The sequence below is a fragment of the Eleginops maclovinus genome, chromosome 19 (genome assembly GCF_036324505.1).
Source record: "Eleginops maclovinus isolate JMC-PN-2008 ecotype Puerto Natales chromosome 19, JC_Emac_rtc_rv5, whole genome shotgun sequence".
In the NCBI taxonomy this organism is placed as follows: Eukaryota; Metazoa; Chordata; class Actinopteri; order Perciformes; family Eleginopidae; genus Eleginops; species Eleginops maclovinus.
In genome coordinates, this window is record NC_086367.1 from 20,870,579 (window position 1) to 20,887,476 (window position 16,898).

At 39.5% G+C, this 16,898-nt stretch overlaps 3 protein-coding genes across 4 annotated transcripts; 1 reads left to right on the forward strand and 2 right to left on the reverse strand.

The window, feature by feature from the left end:
- The first annotated feature begins 1,364 nt into the window (after positions 1-1,364).
- On the forward strand, positions 1,365-9,745 carry LOC134881265 (protein FAM216A-like). Its single transcript, XM_063908474.1, has 8 exons — positions 1,365-1,435; positions 1,544-1,572; positions 2,046-2,179; positions 2,712-2,838; positions 3,126-3,276; positions 3,496-3,581; positions 3,926-4,033; positions 8,974-9,745. Exons 1-8 carry the CDS (start codon positions 1,365-1,367, stop codon positions 8,985-8,987), a joined length of 720 nt encoding a protein of 239 aa, XP_063764544.1. The 3' UTR covers positions 8,988-9,745.
- On the reverse strand, positions 5,945-7,418 carry LOC134881632 (zinc finger BED domain-containing protein 5-like). Its single transcript, XM_063909130.1, has 2 exons — positions 7,022-7,418; positions 5,945-6,663 (listed from the first exon to the last, which is right to left on the reverse strand). The coding sequence occupies exons 1-2, from the start codon at positions 7,416-7,418 to the stop codon at positions 5,951-5,953; spliced, it is 1,110 nt and encodes a 369-aa protein (XP_063765200.1). The 3' UTR covers positions 5,945-5,950.
- Positions 9,746-10,618: 873 nt separating the features above from the next.
- On the reverse strand, positions 10,619-16,279 carry vps29 (VPS29 retromer complex component). 2 transcript variants are annotated; one of them, XM_063908473.1, is made up of 4 exons: positions 16,178-16,279; positions 12,722-12,913; positions 11,824-12,059; positions 10,619-11,114 (listed from the first exon to the last, which is right to left on the reverse strand). In XM_063908473.1, the coding sequence occupies exons 1-4, from the start codon at positions 16,178-16,180 to the stop codon at positions 10,997-10,999; spliced, it is 549 nt and encodes a 182-aa protein (XP_063764543.1). In that variant the 5' UTR covers positions 16,181-16,279; the 3' UTR covers positions 10,619-10,996. The 2 variants fall into 2 exon arrangements, with proteins under 2 accessions (XP_063764543.1, XP_063764542.1); XM_063908472.1 differs by lacking the exon at positions 16,178-16,279 and adding an exon at positions 14,549-14,841.
- Positions 16,280-16,898: the final 619 nt, after the last annotated feature.

Genomic DNA, 16,898 nt, shown 5'->3' on the forward strand with positions numbered 1-16,898 from the left:
ATAGTGATTGTTGAACATGAAAACTACAAAACAGCATTCTCTGGTTTATGCATTTTTGGGAAACATTTATAAGTAATCAACTCAAATTATTTAACATAGAAAGTTCTTGATAAACAGTTGGATTTGAAAAGGTTACGTAACCTTATGTAAATAAGGACAGCTTTGTCTTGGTTCACACCAACGAGAACAACAACAAACCCAACTTTTGTTTACAGCGACGTGATGAAATACTATGATTGAAAAGGAAACACGGAAACCAAAGTCATTGTCAAGCCTCCTGCAAACTACAAATGAGTCATAACAATACTTCACTTTTCTGATAGCACATTGCTATGAAAATGAAAGGCATCCAAAGATAAACTGAATGTGGAGCCTACATTTCCAGTTTCATATTTTATTGTGCAGACATCCTTCTTGATGACCGAGTAACATTTATTGTGTTGAGGTCATTTCGTATTAAAGATTAAACACAGAAGGATCAACCAGGTTTCCGTTTCCTTGTTATTTGCAGTGTGACTAAAGTGTGTTTGACAGATAACTCTGAAGTTGGTTTAAGTATGTGTGGGCGGGACTTTCCTCTCCAGAGAAATCAATTTTGGGGGATTATTTCCACTATCTCTCTCACAAACACACACGGAGCATGGAGAGCAAATCCATTATCCAAGATCAGGAAAAAAAATCCATTATCCAAATTCAGGAGAGCTGGTTATTCCCTAAAAATCCAACATGTATATATTGCGCAATATCATTTCCTCCCAAATATGAAGGTCATGTTTTTGCTGGCAGAGGTATTGGATGCAAAACAAAGGGCCTACTTTATAAATGATATCTTTAATGTATTAGTTTTAAATGTAAACATAGTCCCAACCTCATTTATTGACAACAATGAACATGACAACAATATTTCAAGAAACCACTTACCTTATTTAAAAGATTTCAAGGTCATATATTCGGGAATAATACACTCAAAGAAACTCTTTGCTGGATAAAATTGGTTGACCAGACAGAAACATTTAATAACATATACATTTTTCATAACTTCTCTGTCACGTTGAGGAACTAAAGTCTTCAGCTTACTTGATTTGCATGTTTATCGGAATGAAACTGGAGCACGCAAACTCTGAATTAAAGTATGTTTTTGAGCATTGCATGCAGGACATTTTACTGCAAAACTGTTGTTTTCTCTCTTTTGTTTCAGCAAATAAGCTGGAGCTTTGGAGGGAAAGAAACACCCACTTGCCTTAAAGGTTTTCAGTGTGAACAGACACCATGTTTACTTGAATTATTTGGACTTCAGTGTGGAGGGATGTATTTCTTTACCTGGCTGCAAGTGCTTCTTGTTCAGAGTACACTTCACTCCCAGCATGAGAAAACAAGTATCATTTGCAGACAGTCAGAGGAGCCACAGGCTGCATCAGGATGAAGCTTTGCAAAGGTAAAGTCATGATTTAATCCTAGTGCATGCTTAAACAAAATATGCTATTGTTGTTGTTTTTTAACCCCTTGTGTTGTCTTATGCACGGAGAATGTCTTTCTGTTGCAGCAGTATTGGGATGGATGCATCAAACATAGGTACGTTAAACTCCCACAAAAAGTAGTTTTATAGTCAGCAGTAAAACAGAGAAATAAGAGAAAACCCAAATGATGTCTCAGCTTTTTATTTAGTTCATTGTATTCTGTCTGCTTAGCTGCTTCTGTGTGGCTCAGATTTCAGATGTGCATGCTCTATCTCCTCAAAAAATTATGTCTAGCATCCTGTCTGCTTTGAAACCTGAGAGGCAGGTTTTCTATCTGGGACACAACGAGATCTGTGGAAAGAAAGAGGGGAAATCCTACACTTGAACTCGACCTAATTAACACCAGATCGGTTACAGGAGGAAAGCTCATTCGTGTTGTTTTATCAAGGAGCAGTTTAACTACACCCACGTACAAGCCTTTGTTTTTGCCTCGTGTGGAAACGCCACAATGACATCATGACTTCTATGGATAGATATGAACTCAGGTAACCCATATCTTTTATTCACATTTCTGCTGCATGATAACAGCACTAAATGATGCCGGTGTGAACCTCAACTACAGCCTGAAAATCAACCCACCGGCTGCAACATGTGATTCACAACACCAACGTGAGACAACCATAACAATCCCCAAATCCTTAACCGCAGGCCCACATCTGAAGGTAAAACGAACATTCACTGAGATATAATCTAAACTTCTAAACAGCTTTACTTTTCAGATTACACATTTTCTTCCCCAACCTGTAAGTATCTCCAGATTCTGCTCATTTTCAGGTTTCATATTTGTATGTTGTGTCTCTACTGGGACATGTCTCCATGCTTTGATGTTCAAAAACCTCTTTATTTTCCTCATACTGCCTGTGGAGCAGCAGTTCTTTTCACCCTCTGTCTGAAACCAGAGCCCAGTCTGCTCTTTTGTGATGGGTCAACCGCTTAGAGATGTCCCGCCCCTTAGACCATCACGTACAATGTGTTGAAGCGCTAGCCAACAGAAGCGCAAGTGTTACAAAATGATGTCATTATGTTCTAGAAGTAAAAAAAGGAGTCCAATGGAGGGGGGGGGGGGGGGGGGGGAGTGTGTTGGTGGGAAATTAGGCAATTTTAGGTTGTTAGAGTAGAATTCAGCAGGAGGAAGTAATAGAAAGTGAATCCCTGCAGTGAAACTTGATCTCTGCTCATCGGTTCCTCTCTCAGCATGCAGCTCTGTCTCCAGCTCAGAGGAAGTATCTGTACAGCGTGGCAGCCTCTTACAGCCCGGCACACGTCCGTCAGCTGATCACCCGGCACTACATGAACGTGCTGCACAGGTGCATACCAGCAGGTGAGAAAAACACACCACATGGTTTGTATTTACCAAAAATAGTCATGAAGTAGTCAACACTACCTCTTGTACCGTGCTGGTATTGCTATTATGTCCAATGTGAGTACTCCCTGTATTTTTTTCTTTAACTATTAATTATTCTGCATCTAATCTTATTTATTCTGCTGCTTGAACATGTTTGTGTAATAATGCAATTAAACAAACCTTTGACACAGGACCAACAGTTATTTTATCTAAAAATGATCAGAAATCTGCTTTCTATCCACATATGACATATGATGTTTTAGACGGCAGCCATGTTGTGTCCTCTGTGGCTGAGGAGAGAGACAGACATCCATCAGAAGTTCATTTGAGTGCGAAACACAGGAAGAAGATTAAAAGTGGCGCAAGGAATTCTGGGAAACCCTGTCTTGCAAAAACCTCGAACAGAAAAGCCAGGTGGGCCAGTGAATGTGACACACCACAGACATTTATACAATAAAACATGATTTAAAGGAGATTTTACACAAGTGTATTTCAAATAAAAAGTAGAACAAAATATTTAAATGTTCTTTACCGGGTTTAATCTTTTCAGGTGAAGATATCTCCTCTTTTTCTGTCCTGAAATTAACATTATACGACATTACTATGCCCTCCTCTGTTTTATAAACACTGCAGGCTTTCCAAGACAACAGCTACAAAACCAACCAAGACGAAGAAACGTAAAACCAAACCTCCCAAACTGACAAGAAAAAGTCCAGGAAGTAAGTCGGAGAAATGGTCTTGATCATTTCTAGTCACTTGTAAAGGCACAATTAGGGTCTTGTTTTAAATCACAGCTCTAAATTTGTAGTAATTTTAATTTAACTTTACAATTTTGAAGTCAGTTTGTACTCAGTACTGACAGTATTTGATCCTACTGTGCAGTTCCTTATTTTTCTATTTTACATGCTTATATATATTAACTTATTCCTGCATTTTACTTGAAGTAACTTGCACTACCTTAGCACATCTCATCATTTCTTCAATCTTGAAATGTTGATACTTGTTTCTAAGTATGTCGAACCATACCTGTTGAGCTGGTTACATGTTATTGTTTTTGCTGCAGGGGCCAGGATCCGGCTTTTGGAGAAGGACAAAGAGGAAGAAGGACCAGATGATTTCCTGAGTGAATGTTTTAGTTCCCTCTCTATGGAAGGGTGGGAGGATGACACCCTCTCAGCAGAGCTGCCAACATTGTGTTTTAGGAAATAGTAGCAGGCCGAGCGGAGCGAGGCAAATTTTTTTTCAAAGCCGGGGGTCCGAGGTCCGCCGAAGCCCCCTGAATGCCCCCTTATTTCATTTTTACTTTACTTATTTCGATTTATCTTTTGTATTCAACTGTTATTATTTTACTGTAAATTGTATGTATATATAGTTCCCTATTCCTTTTCCTATCACCCTGCTGCTATAACATGTGCAATTCCCTTACAGGATTAATAAAAGTTATCTTATCTTATCAGAAGCCAGAGACTTTACATGCTCTGAGATGCAATCTAGGTCATATTAGGACATGTTTTTCGTGTATAATTTCTCCTTTTCCCTGTACTGTTGCACACAATTAAACACCAACATACACAACAAAAATATTTTTATTAACCGAACAGAATTCATCATGAAACAATACTGAACAATAACACATGAAAAACCTTTACACAGCCTTTTTTTAGAACAGAGTTCAACTCAAGGGAACCTTTGGCTGTGACATGACCATCTCATCAACCTCTCACTTTAGATGGTCATAGGTTGCTGACTTGGCCTTGGCAAGAGTTGTCTTGGAGTACGCCTGCTTGTAGCAGACAGACCCCTTTGCCACCATGAATTGTTTGTGGGTAATGAGGTTACTCAGGGTCTCCATTCCCATACTAGGTCTGAACTCCGTTCTGTTTTTTGTGACAAGACTGAAGATGCGTTCGCAGTCTGCATTGGAATGGAAGATGCAGAGGATAGCCAGCATTACCTTGCAGAGTAAAGGGTACTTGAGATGGCCATTTCCATCCTTCAGCTGACTCATCAGGTGCCACTGTGTGTCTGGTCTGTCACAGCTGGTGATGCTTTCTGGCAGAGCATCGGTTTGGTAGGTCATGAATTGACCCTCAAGCTTGTCCATCTCCTCAGCACTCATCTTCAAGCAGGGGAATCTGCCTGTGAAGTACCTCACAGAATTGAAGTCTGCGCTGTCCCGTGCAGACATGTCAGCCACAGAAGCATTCCTTATCACTGGGTAATCATAGGGAAACTTCTTCACCATGTACTCAACAGCCTTCATGTAGAATGCCCGCACAGCGCTGAAGACCTGGGCAAGCTGCAGCTCCTCAAGCTCAGGGTGATCTCTTATGAAGTCTCTGGTGTTTTGCCCAATGAACAAGGTCTCATTGCTCTTCTGGTTGCTTGGTTCCCTGAATGGTACCTGGTGAACCTTAGCAGCTGCATTGATCACCTGAGGCTTCACAAATCGGTTCAAGAGATTCTTCAGCTGTGTGGTCAAAGTCCTGTGTAGTATTTGTATGCAGGGTTTGTCTAGCTGCAGCAGAGTGTTGGCCTCATCAAATATCGGCAGGACCGCACTTAGAAAGTAGCAGTAAAGATGGAATGTTGGGTCCTGCAGATGTTGACATGCCCTCTGCACTCTCTGTTGTGCCCCTGTCTTGGGCTGAGTGGCTCCAGTGCTAGATGTATTGGGCTGAGTGGGTGCAGTGCTAGATGTCTTGGGCTGAGTGGGTGCAGTGCTAGATGTTTTGGGCTGAGTGGGTGTAGTGGTAGATGTCTTGGGCTGAGTGTGTGCAGCGCTAGATGTCTTGGGCTGAGTGGGTGCAGTGCTAGATGTCTTGGGCCGAGTGGGTGCAGCGCTAGATGTCTTGGGCTTTGCCGTTGCAGTATTGGGCTGTGTGGTTGCAGCTGCTGGTGTTTTCTTTCCCTGACAGAATTTGGCTAGGTTTTGTTGGCGAAAGAGATAGCCTGCCAAATCAAACTGAGAATTGTCCTTGCTGCCGCTACTGTGGGTTGATGTGTCCTTGCTAACACTGTGGGTGGACTTGTCCTTGCTGCTGCTCTGCGTGGTCTTGTCCTTGCTGCTGCTCTGCGTGGTCTTGTCCTAGCTACTGCTCTGCGTGGTCTTGTCCTTGCTGCTGTGCCCAGACTTTTCTGACTCAAAGTATTGCAGCAATGCAGGCCACTGCTGCAACAACCTGGCGATGCATTTATCTAAAGAGAGCCACCTCGTACTTACATGTTTAACAATCTTTCTCATTTCCACTCCACACAGATCCTGAAATTTCTTCAGTCCCTGTTTCCTCTTGCTGGATTTGTCTAGGTAGAAGTATATGTCCACCAGCAGCTCTTCAATGGACACTGGAAGCTGAGCAGCAGCTTTTTCTGCAGCTAGATGAATTAGATGGCACGGGCATCCCAGCACATATACTGCACTGTTTTTTTTGTTGATGTAGCCTGCCGTGCCAGCTTTGAGTCCCTGCATCACCATGGCATTATCTGCCCCAAAACTCATGCAGTTGTCCCAGGATATGCTACGTTTCTCAAGTTCATTGTCAATGAGTTTGAATATGTTCTGCCCAGTAGATGCCTCATGACACTCTGGCAAAGATAGGAGTACTGTCAGAACACGCCCAAGTCCTCGATCAAAGTACTTCACAACAAGAGGATACAGCTTACAGTCTCCATAGTCAGTGCTCCCATCCGTGGCTAGGGAGTATGGAGCTGTCCTCATTGCCTCCGTGATCACAGACGCATCCTCCTTGGCAAGAGCTCCAACAATGGCGCTGCTCTTTGTGCGACCAGACCCATACTTTCCTGCAATTGCAATCACAAAAATATTGCATTGTATTATCATGATTATACTCTAGATTACACAGAATTGCAGTATTACAATCATGATATTAATCCTCTGTAGAGTAAGTTGGCCTAGGCTATTTTTTTTTCACCTTTACATAAAATGAAAAATGTTTATTAGAATGATACAGTATCAGTAGGCTATAAATTAGCAATGATTAATTTGCAAGATTTAAATCAGATTATCAACCAGGGCAGTACTGTAACTGTTTTATATAGTCTGTACAGATTGTAGAGTGTATTGTGACAGTATACAGATATAAATCTATGCCTATGAATGCTTGAGATGAATTGAGGCTATTTGTCATTTGAGCCTTACCAGCGATTTTCGAGTCCGGAAACATCTTTTTCACCAGTGGCCCGATGTGGTCGGCCACCGCGATCGGGATGTTGTGTTCCACCAGAAAGTCCACAGCGAGCACTTCGGCATTTATGACACTGGTGTCACTGTCAACCGTAAAGAAGCCCGCGATGGGCCTTGTAGCTTCCACTGCCGCCTTGTATGACGTGTGTTTAGCAGTCCTGATGTGCTTTTCAACGTCGTGTCGGCCCCCATGCCTCACGCTAAAATCTGTCTTACACAACATACAGTAAGCGTGGAAGTCGTCCAGCTTCGACCGGGTGATGGTCGGCCATTCTGCGTTATATTCTAGCTTGAAGCGCTGTTCAGAAATTCGCCGCTTTTTCAGCGGAGGATAAGTACGTTCACCATCCATTTTTGATAGACTTCAACTGACAGCTCGCTCCGCGATTTCGCGTGCATAGTGTATTCACGAATTATCATTGGTCCATTAGAAATTAAGATAATAAAAACACAACACATATGTTAAATTATATAATGAAAAAAACCCATATATTAATATGTTCTACTTATCTGTGCTATAAATGTAATTTTTGTATGATTCCAATGATCTTAAATAATTTTATAACCAAAATAGCTGAATTTGCTCGTGACCTGAGCAGAGGAGACAAGCGGGGTAAGGCAAAGAGCGGCGCCTCACGTCAGATTGAGCAATCCCTCACAAAGCGGAGCTAGTGAGAAATTAGCACCTCCTGTATAATGCCTCCCTGCTCTGTAACAAAGATGCAAGTGAGGAAATATTCCCTCCTGTATAATGCCTCCCTGCTGTGTTACAAAGATGCTTGATGGATTTTACCCCGATATATATATGTAACAGTATGTAACCATAATGATTTACCCCGATGAATCTGCCACAAAATACAACAATGCAAATGCAGACGAATGGAAAGCCACCAGTACGTTTAATTATTAGCCAAGATTACATTGATATCCGAGTGTTTCCGAGGGGATTGTTTAATGTCTGTCATCCATTTAACATCATACAACGTCGTTGTGATCACTTTGAACCCAACGATCTTTTTTTTTAATGTATTGGTGAGCTGAGTTTGAGAAATTAAACTGTGCAGCTAAAGTTGTGTTTTTTGGTTACTATAGTTATCTAGTTGCTATGCTAGCTAGCTCAAGAGACTTAAATAACCTAAACGATTTAAATGGAAGCGTTCAATTCGCATGTAATGATAGCTAGTTATCGAGCTGATGTTATAGTTTCCCCGATTTAACTCATTGTATTTCAATGGGTAAAGGTAAAAATCCTCAGGGTGCCTGTGCATCTTCGCATGAAATAATATATTAGCCTACCAGTTATTAACACGAGTTCTCTAGCTACCAACTGCCAACTCGTTGTACCTATCATAGGTGTGTGTGAAGAATGCTGAGATAAAATATGAAAAACAACCAGTAGTCAATGTGCAAGCTGCCAATTGAATTATGTTTTAATAAACTCTATTGACTTCACATATTTTTCACATATCTGACTCTGAAAGCCAGCTACGAGCTCACCGCACGGCACTGGTCTACATGAATAGAATTCTTCATCAACAGCGGGAGCCAAAACAGCATAGCATCCTGGTAACTGTAGTGAGGGTATTACAAAAAAGAAGTACAGCCGATCCTATTGGCTCTTTGTCAACGCAAGGGACGAATCATAAAACGGCTTATATGTGAGCTTTAGGGCTGGTTGGATGTCAACACAGGCACGAGGCTGCCAGCTACACGATTCATTTTTCGATTTGTTGGGTAATGCGTAGGATATTCAAGTCAAGCGTAGCGGCGTAATTAGGGCCTGGAAATCGTATCTGCTACGCCAAAATCGTGTATGTTGGCAGCTCTGTTCAAGTCAAGCGTAGCGGCGTAATTAGGGCCTGGAAATCGTATCTGCTACGCCAAAATCGTGTATGTTGGCAGCTCTGTCTCAGATTTGTGAGATTAATATTGAGATTGTGAGGTGTCACAGTAACATTTTGTGGAGCTAAAACCTGAGAATATTCTCCCAGAGGTCAACAAACCTCTAGGCTAATCATACATGAGGCCAAAAGTGTTGATCTTCTTATATAAAGGGAGACAACTGAATAAAAACACTTTGAGTAGCAGCTCAATTTGCTGCTTTGTTGTTACACTGCACCAGGTGGATTTGTGCTTTGGCGCCCCCCCTCCCAAAGGCACAGGAGTGACAACGTTCTCTGTGTTTCCAGGAAATCACTTGATCAGTTCTTGAGTTTGTGAAATATGATCATGGAACTCTTTGGAGACAATTGAAGGAGTATCTAAAGCAAACCGCAGTATTTACAGAAAACGCTTTAATTACATTGCACTGAAGCCATTTAGAGACAGTATGTTGCACAATAGCAGCTCAATAAATAAATGGAAGACACCCAAAAATGTAATAACCCCCGATGGTATCTAATATAAGATCCACCCTGTTTATAATGCAATAACCATGTGTGTACACGGGCTCATTTTCCCAATCTGATAGGCACAGGGATTTTAGTTTAATGCATATTTGGCTGATAACAACACACCAGTTTCCGTGTGGTTTGAAGGTCAAACTCTGGATAAAGTTAAACATTTCCCAGAAATCAGTGTCTAATGTTTCTTTTTCCAGTATGCTAACATGACCCTAACTGTGTGTTTTACTCTTGAATACTTGAATGTGATTCTGAAAAGAAGCATACTTTTTTACAACACGTTTCATTATATTTTTGATCAGGTTAAGTGCACATTTAATTACATTTACGGGGCTCTATTATACCATTAGGTACCATAGACATCATCAAACATCAGTGTTCACTATTACTTATTCTCTTGTATGTAATCCCTGCAGTCAAGTTCCTAAATCTGATGAAAAGACAAACACTGGAGGAGTGGAGGGTGTGTTAGCAGCAGAGTAATGCTCACAGTGTCGTAATGAAATGTTTGAAGTCCACATTCTTTCAGTCCACTGTGAGCTTAAAAACAATTTGGGGACTTTTGGGAAACCTGTTCATCTAAATAAAAAGGAAGTGCATCTCTCAATTTTAACCAAAAGGAACAATAACAATCAATCTGGGTTTCCCCTTCAGCTCTTTCCCTTCTTCTTCAATAAGTGATGCAATATATTACAACATAAGTATTGTGTAATATATTACCCTGATGACAGTCACGCTTCTCTTGTTATTAGAAGAGGGTTGACTAGTCAGGTTTGTTAGTAATTTAGTCAAATAACTTGCAACTTCAAGCACTTTACTTAGATTTAGTCCTTTTTTCTTGAATGTGCATGAAACCTTCCTCCAAACCCAAATATTAAACATTATATTGTTTATAAGTGGGCCGTAAATCAGTAACTTCTCCATGTATATGCTATAACAGTGCAACACTACCTTGTATAATGATTAGTCATACCGGTTTAAACATTAATGGCAATTAAAATATTTGTATTAATGTTATATATTAATACTCTTGTTTAAAAAGAGTGAATAATTGTTTGAGACATTGCCAGTCTATGCAAGATTTACTTGACTTGCTAAATAAATGACCGGCTCACATTTCCTTCAGTATTATTAAAGTCAAAACAACAGGTGGAGTGAAATTAGATCTTTATTGTGGGAAATAAATGATTGACATAAAGGTCGACTACATGAAGCTAAAGGCCTGTTGGTTATGACGGGGGTGAAAAATTGACAAAACAAAAGATAAATGGCACCGAATAATTCTTTTGAAAACAAATGTGACATTATTGCATTCTCTACAGTTACCAAATGACAGCTGGGATACAAGCAAATGCTGATGACGTATAAACAATATAATACATATTCTTCTTTTAGAGTTACTGAACAGTTTGTTACAGCATTAACATTGTGGTGACTGCAGGGGAGATGCTGCCCCCTGGTGGAAAGGAATGAAACGATACACTGAGCCACGCTAAACCCAACGCCTCCTCCTCCTCCTCCTCCACCTTTAAGATTTCTTATACTCGATTCTCTCCACCTTGACGTCGTCGCCGATCAGCTGATAAACGTACGTCACCACTGTAGACGCCTGGATGTCCATTAATACAAAAGAGGGGATGATGTTGCTGTAAGGAGAGAGCAAGATGTGTTTAAGGTCAAAGCTTTTCCTGACTGCGTGTAATTATAGTCAGTCGGGTTTCCACTGTTACACCTGTTGTACTGAGAGTCACACTGGAGGACATCGTCAGCGTAATGAAAGTCTGTAGCGATATATCTTCTGAGAAAATCTATCTATTTTTATAGAAAGTAAAATAGATTGACGTCATAGTTGTTAAGTGTACTTTTACATCAAAATTTCCCAAATTGGGATCAACAAATTCATTCTATTCTATTCTGTTTTCTACACTATGCAGCACCGGTGATGGAAAACAGCTTTTATTTATTTGTATTACTTGTGTTAGTAGAAGCGGTATTTATATTATTATTACTATTATGTATTTATTTTAATTAGTTGTATTATTTATTTCATATTTATGTAAGTAGTAGCGGTAGTATTGTTATTTTTTTTGTATTATTATAATCATTATAAGTAAGTTAAATTAATAATTAAAATGTATTAAATCTGCAAAGTAATTACTGTTGTCAAAAAATGTAATGAAAAAAGCCCCAATCAATTTAAGTGCGATATAGTAGCATAAAACTGAAATACTCAAGTTAAGTCAAAGTAAGTAGAAATCGTACCTAAGTACTAGTGAGATTCCACCACTGAGCAGGGGATTTTAGTATGTCGCCACATTGTGAGGTGCTGTTTACTCCCTGTAATGAATCCTCTACCTTTCCAGTGCGCTGTAGGCTCCTGTGGCCGAACCAGGGTTGATGTAGAACTTGTTTTCGTTCTCGAACGCCTCGAACTTGTGTGTGTGCCCGGAGATGAGGATGTCGACGTCCAGCTGTCTCTGGAGCAGCGCCAGACTGGCCATGTCGCCCCACGGGATCACCTGGTGGCCGTGGATTAGACCGATCTTAAACTGACCCACCGTCACCACCTTCTGCTCCGGGTAGTTCAGGTTCTGAGATGAAAGAATAAAGGGTTTAATCACAGTGCTTTCATTTAATGATATACTTTATAGTGATTTACCACTCAAAACTGTCATGAGTGCACAGGTTTAGCTGTGAAATGAAACCTGCTGCTGTTATTACTGTATTGTCTGTTTATCAATGCGTTTCTAAAAATGGTGAACTATAACTTAATTTGTGAGAAGGGAGCAATTACAGTTTCATTACACGGCAATTAGTCTTTAGCACCAGCAGGATATCCATTTCATTTCCTTCTTGCTGTTTAATATTCAGTTGTATAAATGACGGCTTTTTTTTCAACTGTACCCTCAGTTCAAAACCTGTATTGGAATAAACTGAAAAATAATAATTTGGCTGGACTTTGAAGAACAATGTCAAACCCCCAACACATTCCGGTAAGGAGCCCTATTATGCTTTGGAGGTTTTCCCTATCTTATAGTGTGTTACATAGGTTTTTGTGCATGTAAATGGTCTGCAAAGGCTAAAATCCTAAGGTTTCCACCAGAGGGAGTTTCTCTCACACTATCTGAAGACTCAATCATGCACCCATTCCCACAGGTGAATCAATTTAGTTTAATGAATCAATCCCTTAGCCTGAGTCCTTTCGTGTCATGATAATTGCCGTGTTTTCTCTTATCCTTGCCTTCAAACATACCTCGTCAAAGTCTCCCCTGACTATGTGGACGTCTCCAGCGAGGGTCTTCAGGTAGTCATAGCTCTCCTTGGTGCAGAGGTTTCCCGTGCAGAGGATGTGCTGGATCTTCCCCGGGACCAACAGCTTCTTGAACTTGGCTGGCAGGGTGTTGCACCGGTGGGGGATGTGCAGGTCACCTAACACCAGGACCAACTGACAGCATGGAACACAGACACACAGACACAGACACAGACACAGACACAGACACAGACACAGACACACACACACACACACACACACACACACACACACACCAATGAGGGAGAATTCAGGTTGTGGGATGTAGCATCTTAACATCGGAGAGCCCTGTGGAATGCCGCTAGTCGAGATCCACCACAACGACTTTACTTCTAAGTGAGTAATTGTAGAGTTTTCTCATATATTGACACAACAAAAACACTGTCCCCTTCACTGTTATTTCACCTTAAACAACAACCCTCTCCAGAATAATTCAGAAGAGGATAAAAAGGCTTCGTTCATGAAACTCAAGCTTGTAAATAAGCAACATTTGTGTCAGTGATAAGCTTGGTTTATTAAGTGTCTGAAATCCAACTGTGTTGTGAAGAATCTGAAAAACCACAGCCCAAATGGATTGGAAAAATATAGATTGAATCAGTACAGATGGATTTCACACAGTCAATAACAGATGTAGGGCATGAGAGCGAGATAATTGTGTTTTCACACAACACAAAGAGTCTATAGGAATCAAACACCAACAAAGATGAATGATTGTACAAAAACATAAAACAATTTCACAACCTTTTAACTCAACGGAGCGGCAGATAAATGCTCTTCATGTTTATTAAGCTAGCATGGGACAACTTCGATGAACAGTTATAGAAATGTTTATCTCACTTCACACAGTATGTAGTAATTTAGTTTGGATGACTAAAAGGTGTGGGTGCTGCATCACACTTACATTCACGTTGGATGAAAAACAGGAACCAGTCCTGATTGGATTTCCTCAACAAAAACTGGCTAAAAATGTGTTCATGGAACAAAGTAGAAATCCTGTTATTAAATAGATGAGTCACGAGTAAGGACGCCTAAAAGAGGAGTCATTTAGGGTTGTAAAACATGTTCAGCAACATGACCTTAAAGCCTGTCTGAGTCATATTATATATATTTATTTTTAAGTGCTTTATTTATAAGGATGGCATTTAAACTAATAAAACATGACTCAGAATAAAGCCATTTTATTTTCTCTACAGTTTTTTTTACACCTTAAATTACAATTCAAAATAATATAATATATATATTGTTTGCTTTAATCAAACAACATTACAGGGTGATTCATTTGATACCTCAACACAATTTAGCTGTATTAGCTTTATGTGGTATTTGAGCAACTAAGCATAACATTGATTGAAGATATATTTCTGAAGAAGAAGAAAAGTTCTCCCAAAAATGTCATTTACTTTTCTATCCCATACAGTACTGTTAGGGGGTCAGGAAGTAAACAGCGCCTTGTGAGAATTACATGTAGATTTTTATACTGGTTTTAGACATTTAATACGAGAGCTTTAGGTTTCCTACTTTGAATTATTTTTAGACTGTTTTGTTTTAATGAGTTATAACTTATTACTCGTTTAGGAGAACAGCTGAGAGCAGGTGTAATCAAAGCATCATAGCCTGCCGAGCAGCATATCCCAGGAGAGCAGTTGCTGAATAAGCAGCAGAAACAACAGACCCCCCCCCCAGCTGTGCAAAACTCAACCCTAATGTTAGTGTGGCAGGCAGAAAAGTGAGCAGAAAAACAGGGACCCAACACAAAGCGAGGGCACTTACCCGGTGACCAGACTGGTTGATTGGAGACAGGCAATGAGAGGAGGAGAGTGGGTGAGATAGGGAGGAAGGCAGGATGTGCACGGAGAGAATGACATGAGGCATGATCAAAGGTAACAACATAAGAAAAACAAAAGAGAAGAAAGAGTTGGGACAAGAAAAACTTAAATTAGAAATGATATAGAGAATGGAATAAGATATTAATCATTCAAAAACAAAATCTGAGAAGTGAGACGAAAATGTGGTGGAATCGATGGTTAATGGTTGATGGTTAGTGATCGTGACAAAGAACATGTATACATTTCAGCAAAATCATGTGATGTGAGCAAAATCATGTGGGGAAGCAAATCAAAGTGCTGACTAGAATTGAGTGATAATCAATGGTGATCAGTTGTGGAATGCAACTACACACATTTACTCAAGTACATGTTTGAGGTACATGTTTGAGGTACATGTACTTCAGTATTTCTATTTTAATGTGACTTCCACTTCACTACGTACTAGAAGTAGAGCTTTAGTAGCTTTTTCTGATTGCAGTCTTTAAACGCCTTTTTGTTCAGAGAAAGCCACATATTGTCAATAAGTTTTAACTTTGAGTATTTATGATAAACTGAAGGATTCGTCGTTGAGAAAAAGATCACACTTCTTCACAAAGATGAAAACTGGGCTGATTTTCAGAAACTCACTTTTAACAGATACATTGCTAACATATGACAATTGTGTAGAATATGATGCATTGCTGTACTTACTTACTGCTGTAAACTATCTTAATATATATAAAGGAGGTAAATGAAGCCGAACATTTACAGCAGTGAAATGCAACGTAAAGCTTGTTGTATCCAAAATCACCAAATATAATCATTAAAACACTGGCAGGAAACATTTGAATGCACAATGACTCTTTTTACTTTCATATATTTTGCTCATTGCATACTTTTACTTCACTATGATTTTGAACATAATACTTTTACTTGGGGTTGAGTACTTCCACAGTTTGGTATTGTTACTGTTTTTAAGCAAGTAAAGGATCTGAATACTTGTTCCACCACTGGTTCTAATAAACCTACTACCTGGACTTAAACTGCATCTGAATGAATGAATAATTTAGCCTTAGTCCTGGTGCAAAAACAGGTTTGTCGAACTAGTTAAGCCTACCTTAAGAAATAAGTCACAGTTAAGATGCAAGTTGAAATCCGAGTGATAACATCATTATTGCTTCACAGGGAAAGTGCCCCATAAGATAAAGTGGCTGTTAGCCTGTTAGCCCAGCTAGCATTCAAGAAAAAGTAAAAATTGCCATGATATCAATTATACAGATAGTAAGAATGGATGATGAACAAACAAAACAAACTTAGAAGACCCCAATGCATATGAAATGAGTGACTTTTAGGGTGCTTGCAGCTTTTTGCAGTGAATTTTTTGGGGGGACTAAACTGCTCAGCTGTCATGTGATCGTAGATCCATCTCGCAATGAAGCTTCCTTTAAATAAACCCTTCATTTCAGACTGTTAAGGCACGCCAACAACATGATGTTGATGTACGCATGTCGACGAAGTGTCCAAGAAGTAATCATTATCGAGACGGTGGCTTAAAATGTAGCAAATTGTGGCCTTTTCGCCATTTCATACTCACCATCTTCTATTTTGCTGTTTCTGCTCAGTCAAGTTGAGGAAGCGCCTACGCACGTACAGCGTCACGCCGTCAGCCAATCAGAGGAGAGAATAGGAGTATGCGTCAAACCAGACAAAATACTTCCTTTTGTCCTTTCACAATAAAGAGTATAAGTAATACATTTTATTTTTATAAAAACTTCCACCACTGATTATGATTTATCGTTCTAGTTAACCTTGCAGAATGGCTACAACTCCCTTATATTGATAACTTTAAGCATGTCTTTCTTTATTTTAAAAAACGTTCAAATATACCTAGGTATTGCAGACATGTATTAAACATAATGATAAAAAGAAAAAAGAATATCAATTGAGAAAAGTATAACTAGAGGTGGAATAACTAGTCATATTGTACTTAACGATAAGTAGAAATCCCACAGTGTAGGGATACTCGTAAAGTTAAAAGTAAAAGTCCTGTATTCAACATGTTACTCAAGAAAAATACAAAAGTATTACCATCAAAATATACTTAAAGTACCAAAAGTAAAAGTACTCATCCTGCTGATTGGCCCATTTTAGAATATATATTTGATTAAAATGATTGATGCATTAAGTTGTTTATCACAGCTGATAAAGGTGGAGCTAGTTTTAATTCCATTGTATACTGAAGGGTAGCTTGTGTATTTACTCTAGATGTAACTTATTTAAATGTTGATTATATTTCACATCATCATTCCAAATCA

Coding starts and splice junctions, on each gene's coding strand:
- LOC134881265 (XM_063908474.1), top strand. CDS start 1,365: ATGAGAAAACAAGTATCATTTGCAGACAGTCAGAGGAGCCACAGGCTG. Junction 1,436..1,543: donor CAGGATGAAGCTTTGCAAAG/GTAAAGTCATGA, acceptor TTTCTGTTGCAG/CAGTATTGGGATGGATGCAT. Junction 3,582..3,925: donor GACAAGAAAAAGTCCAGGAA/GTAAGTCGGAGA, acceptor TTTTTGCTGCAG/GGGCCAGGATCCGGCTTTTG.
- vps29 (XM_063908472.1), bottom strand. CDS start 14,668: ATGTTGTTACCTTTGATCATGCCTCATGTCATTCTCTCCGTGCACATC. Junction 12,914..14,548: donor TCAACCAGTCTGGTCACCGG/GTAAGTGCCCTC, acceptor CCATGCTGTCAG/TTGGTCCTGGTGTTAGGTGA. Junction 11,115..11,823: donor GCCTACAGCGCACTGGAAAG/GTAGAGGATTCA, acceptor CTCTCCTTACAG/CAACATCATCCCCTCTTTTG.
- LOC134881632 (XM_063909130.1), bottom strand. CDS start 7,418: ATGGATGGTGAACGTACTTATCCTCCGCTGAAAAAGCGGCGAATTTCT. Junction 6,664..7,021: donor TCCGGACTCGAAAATCGCTG/GTAAGGCTCAAA, acceptor TTGCAATTGCAG/GAAAGTATGGGTCTGGTCGC.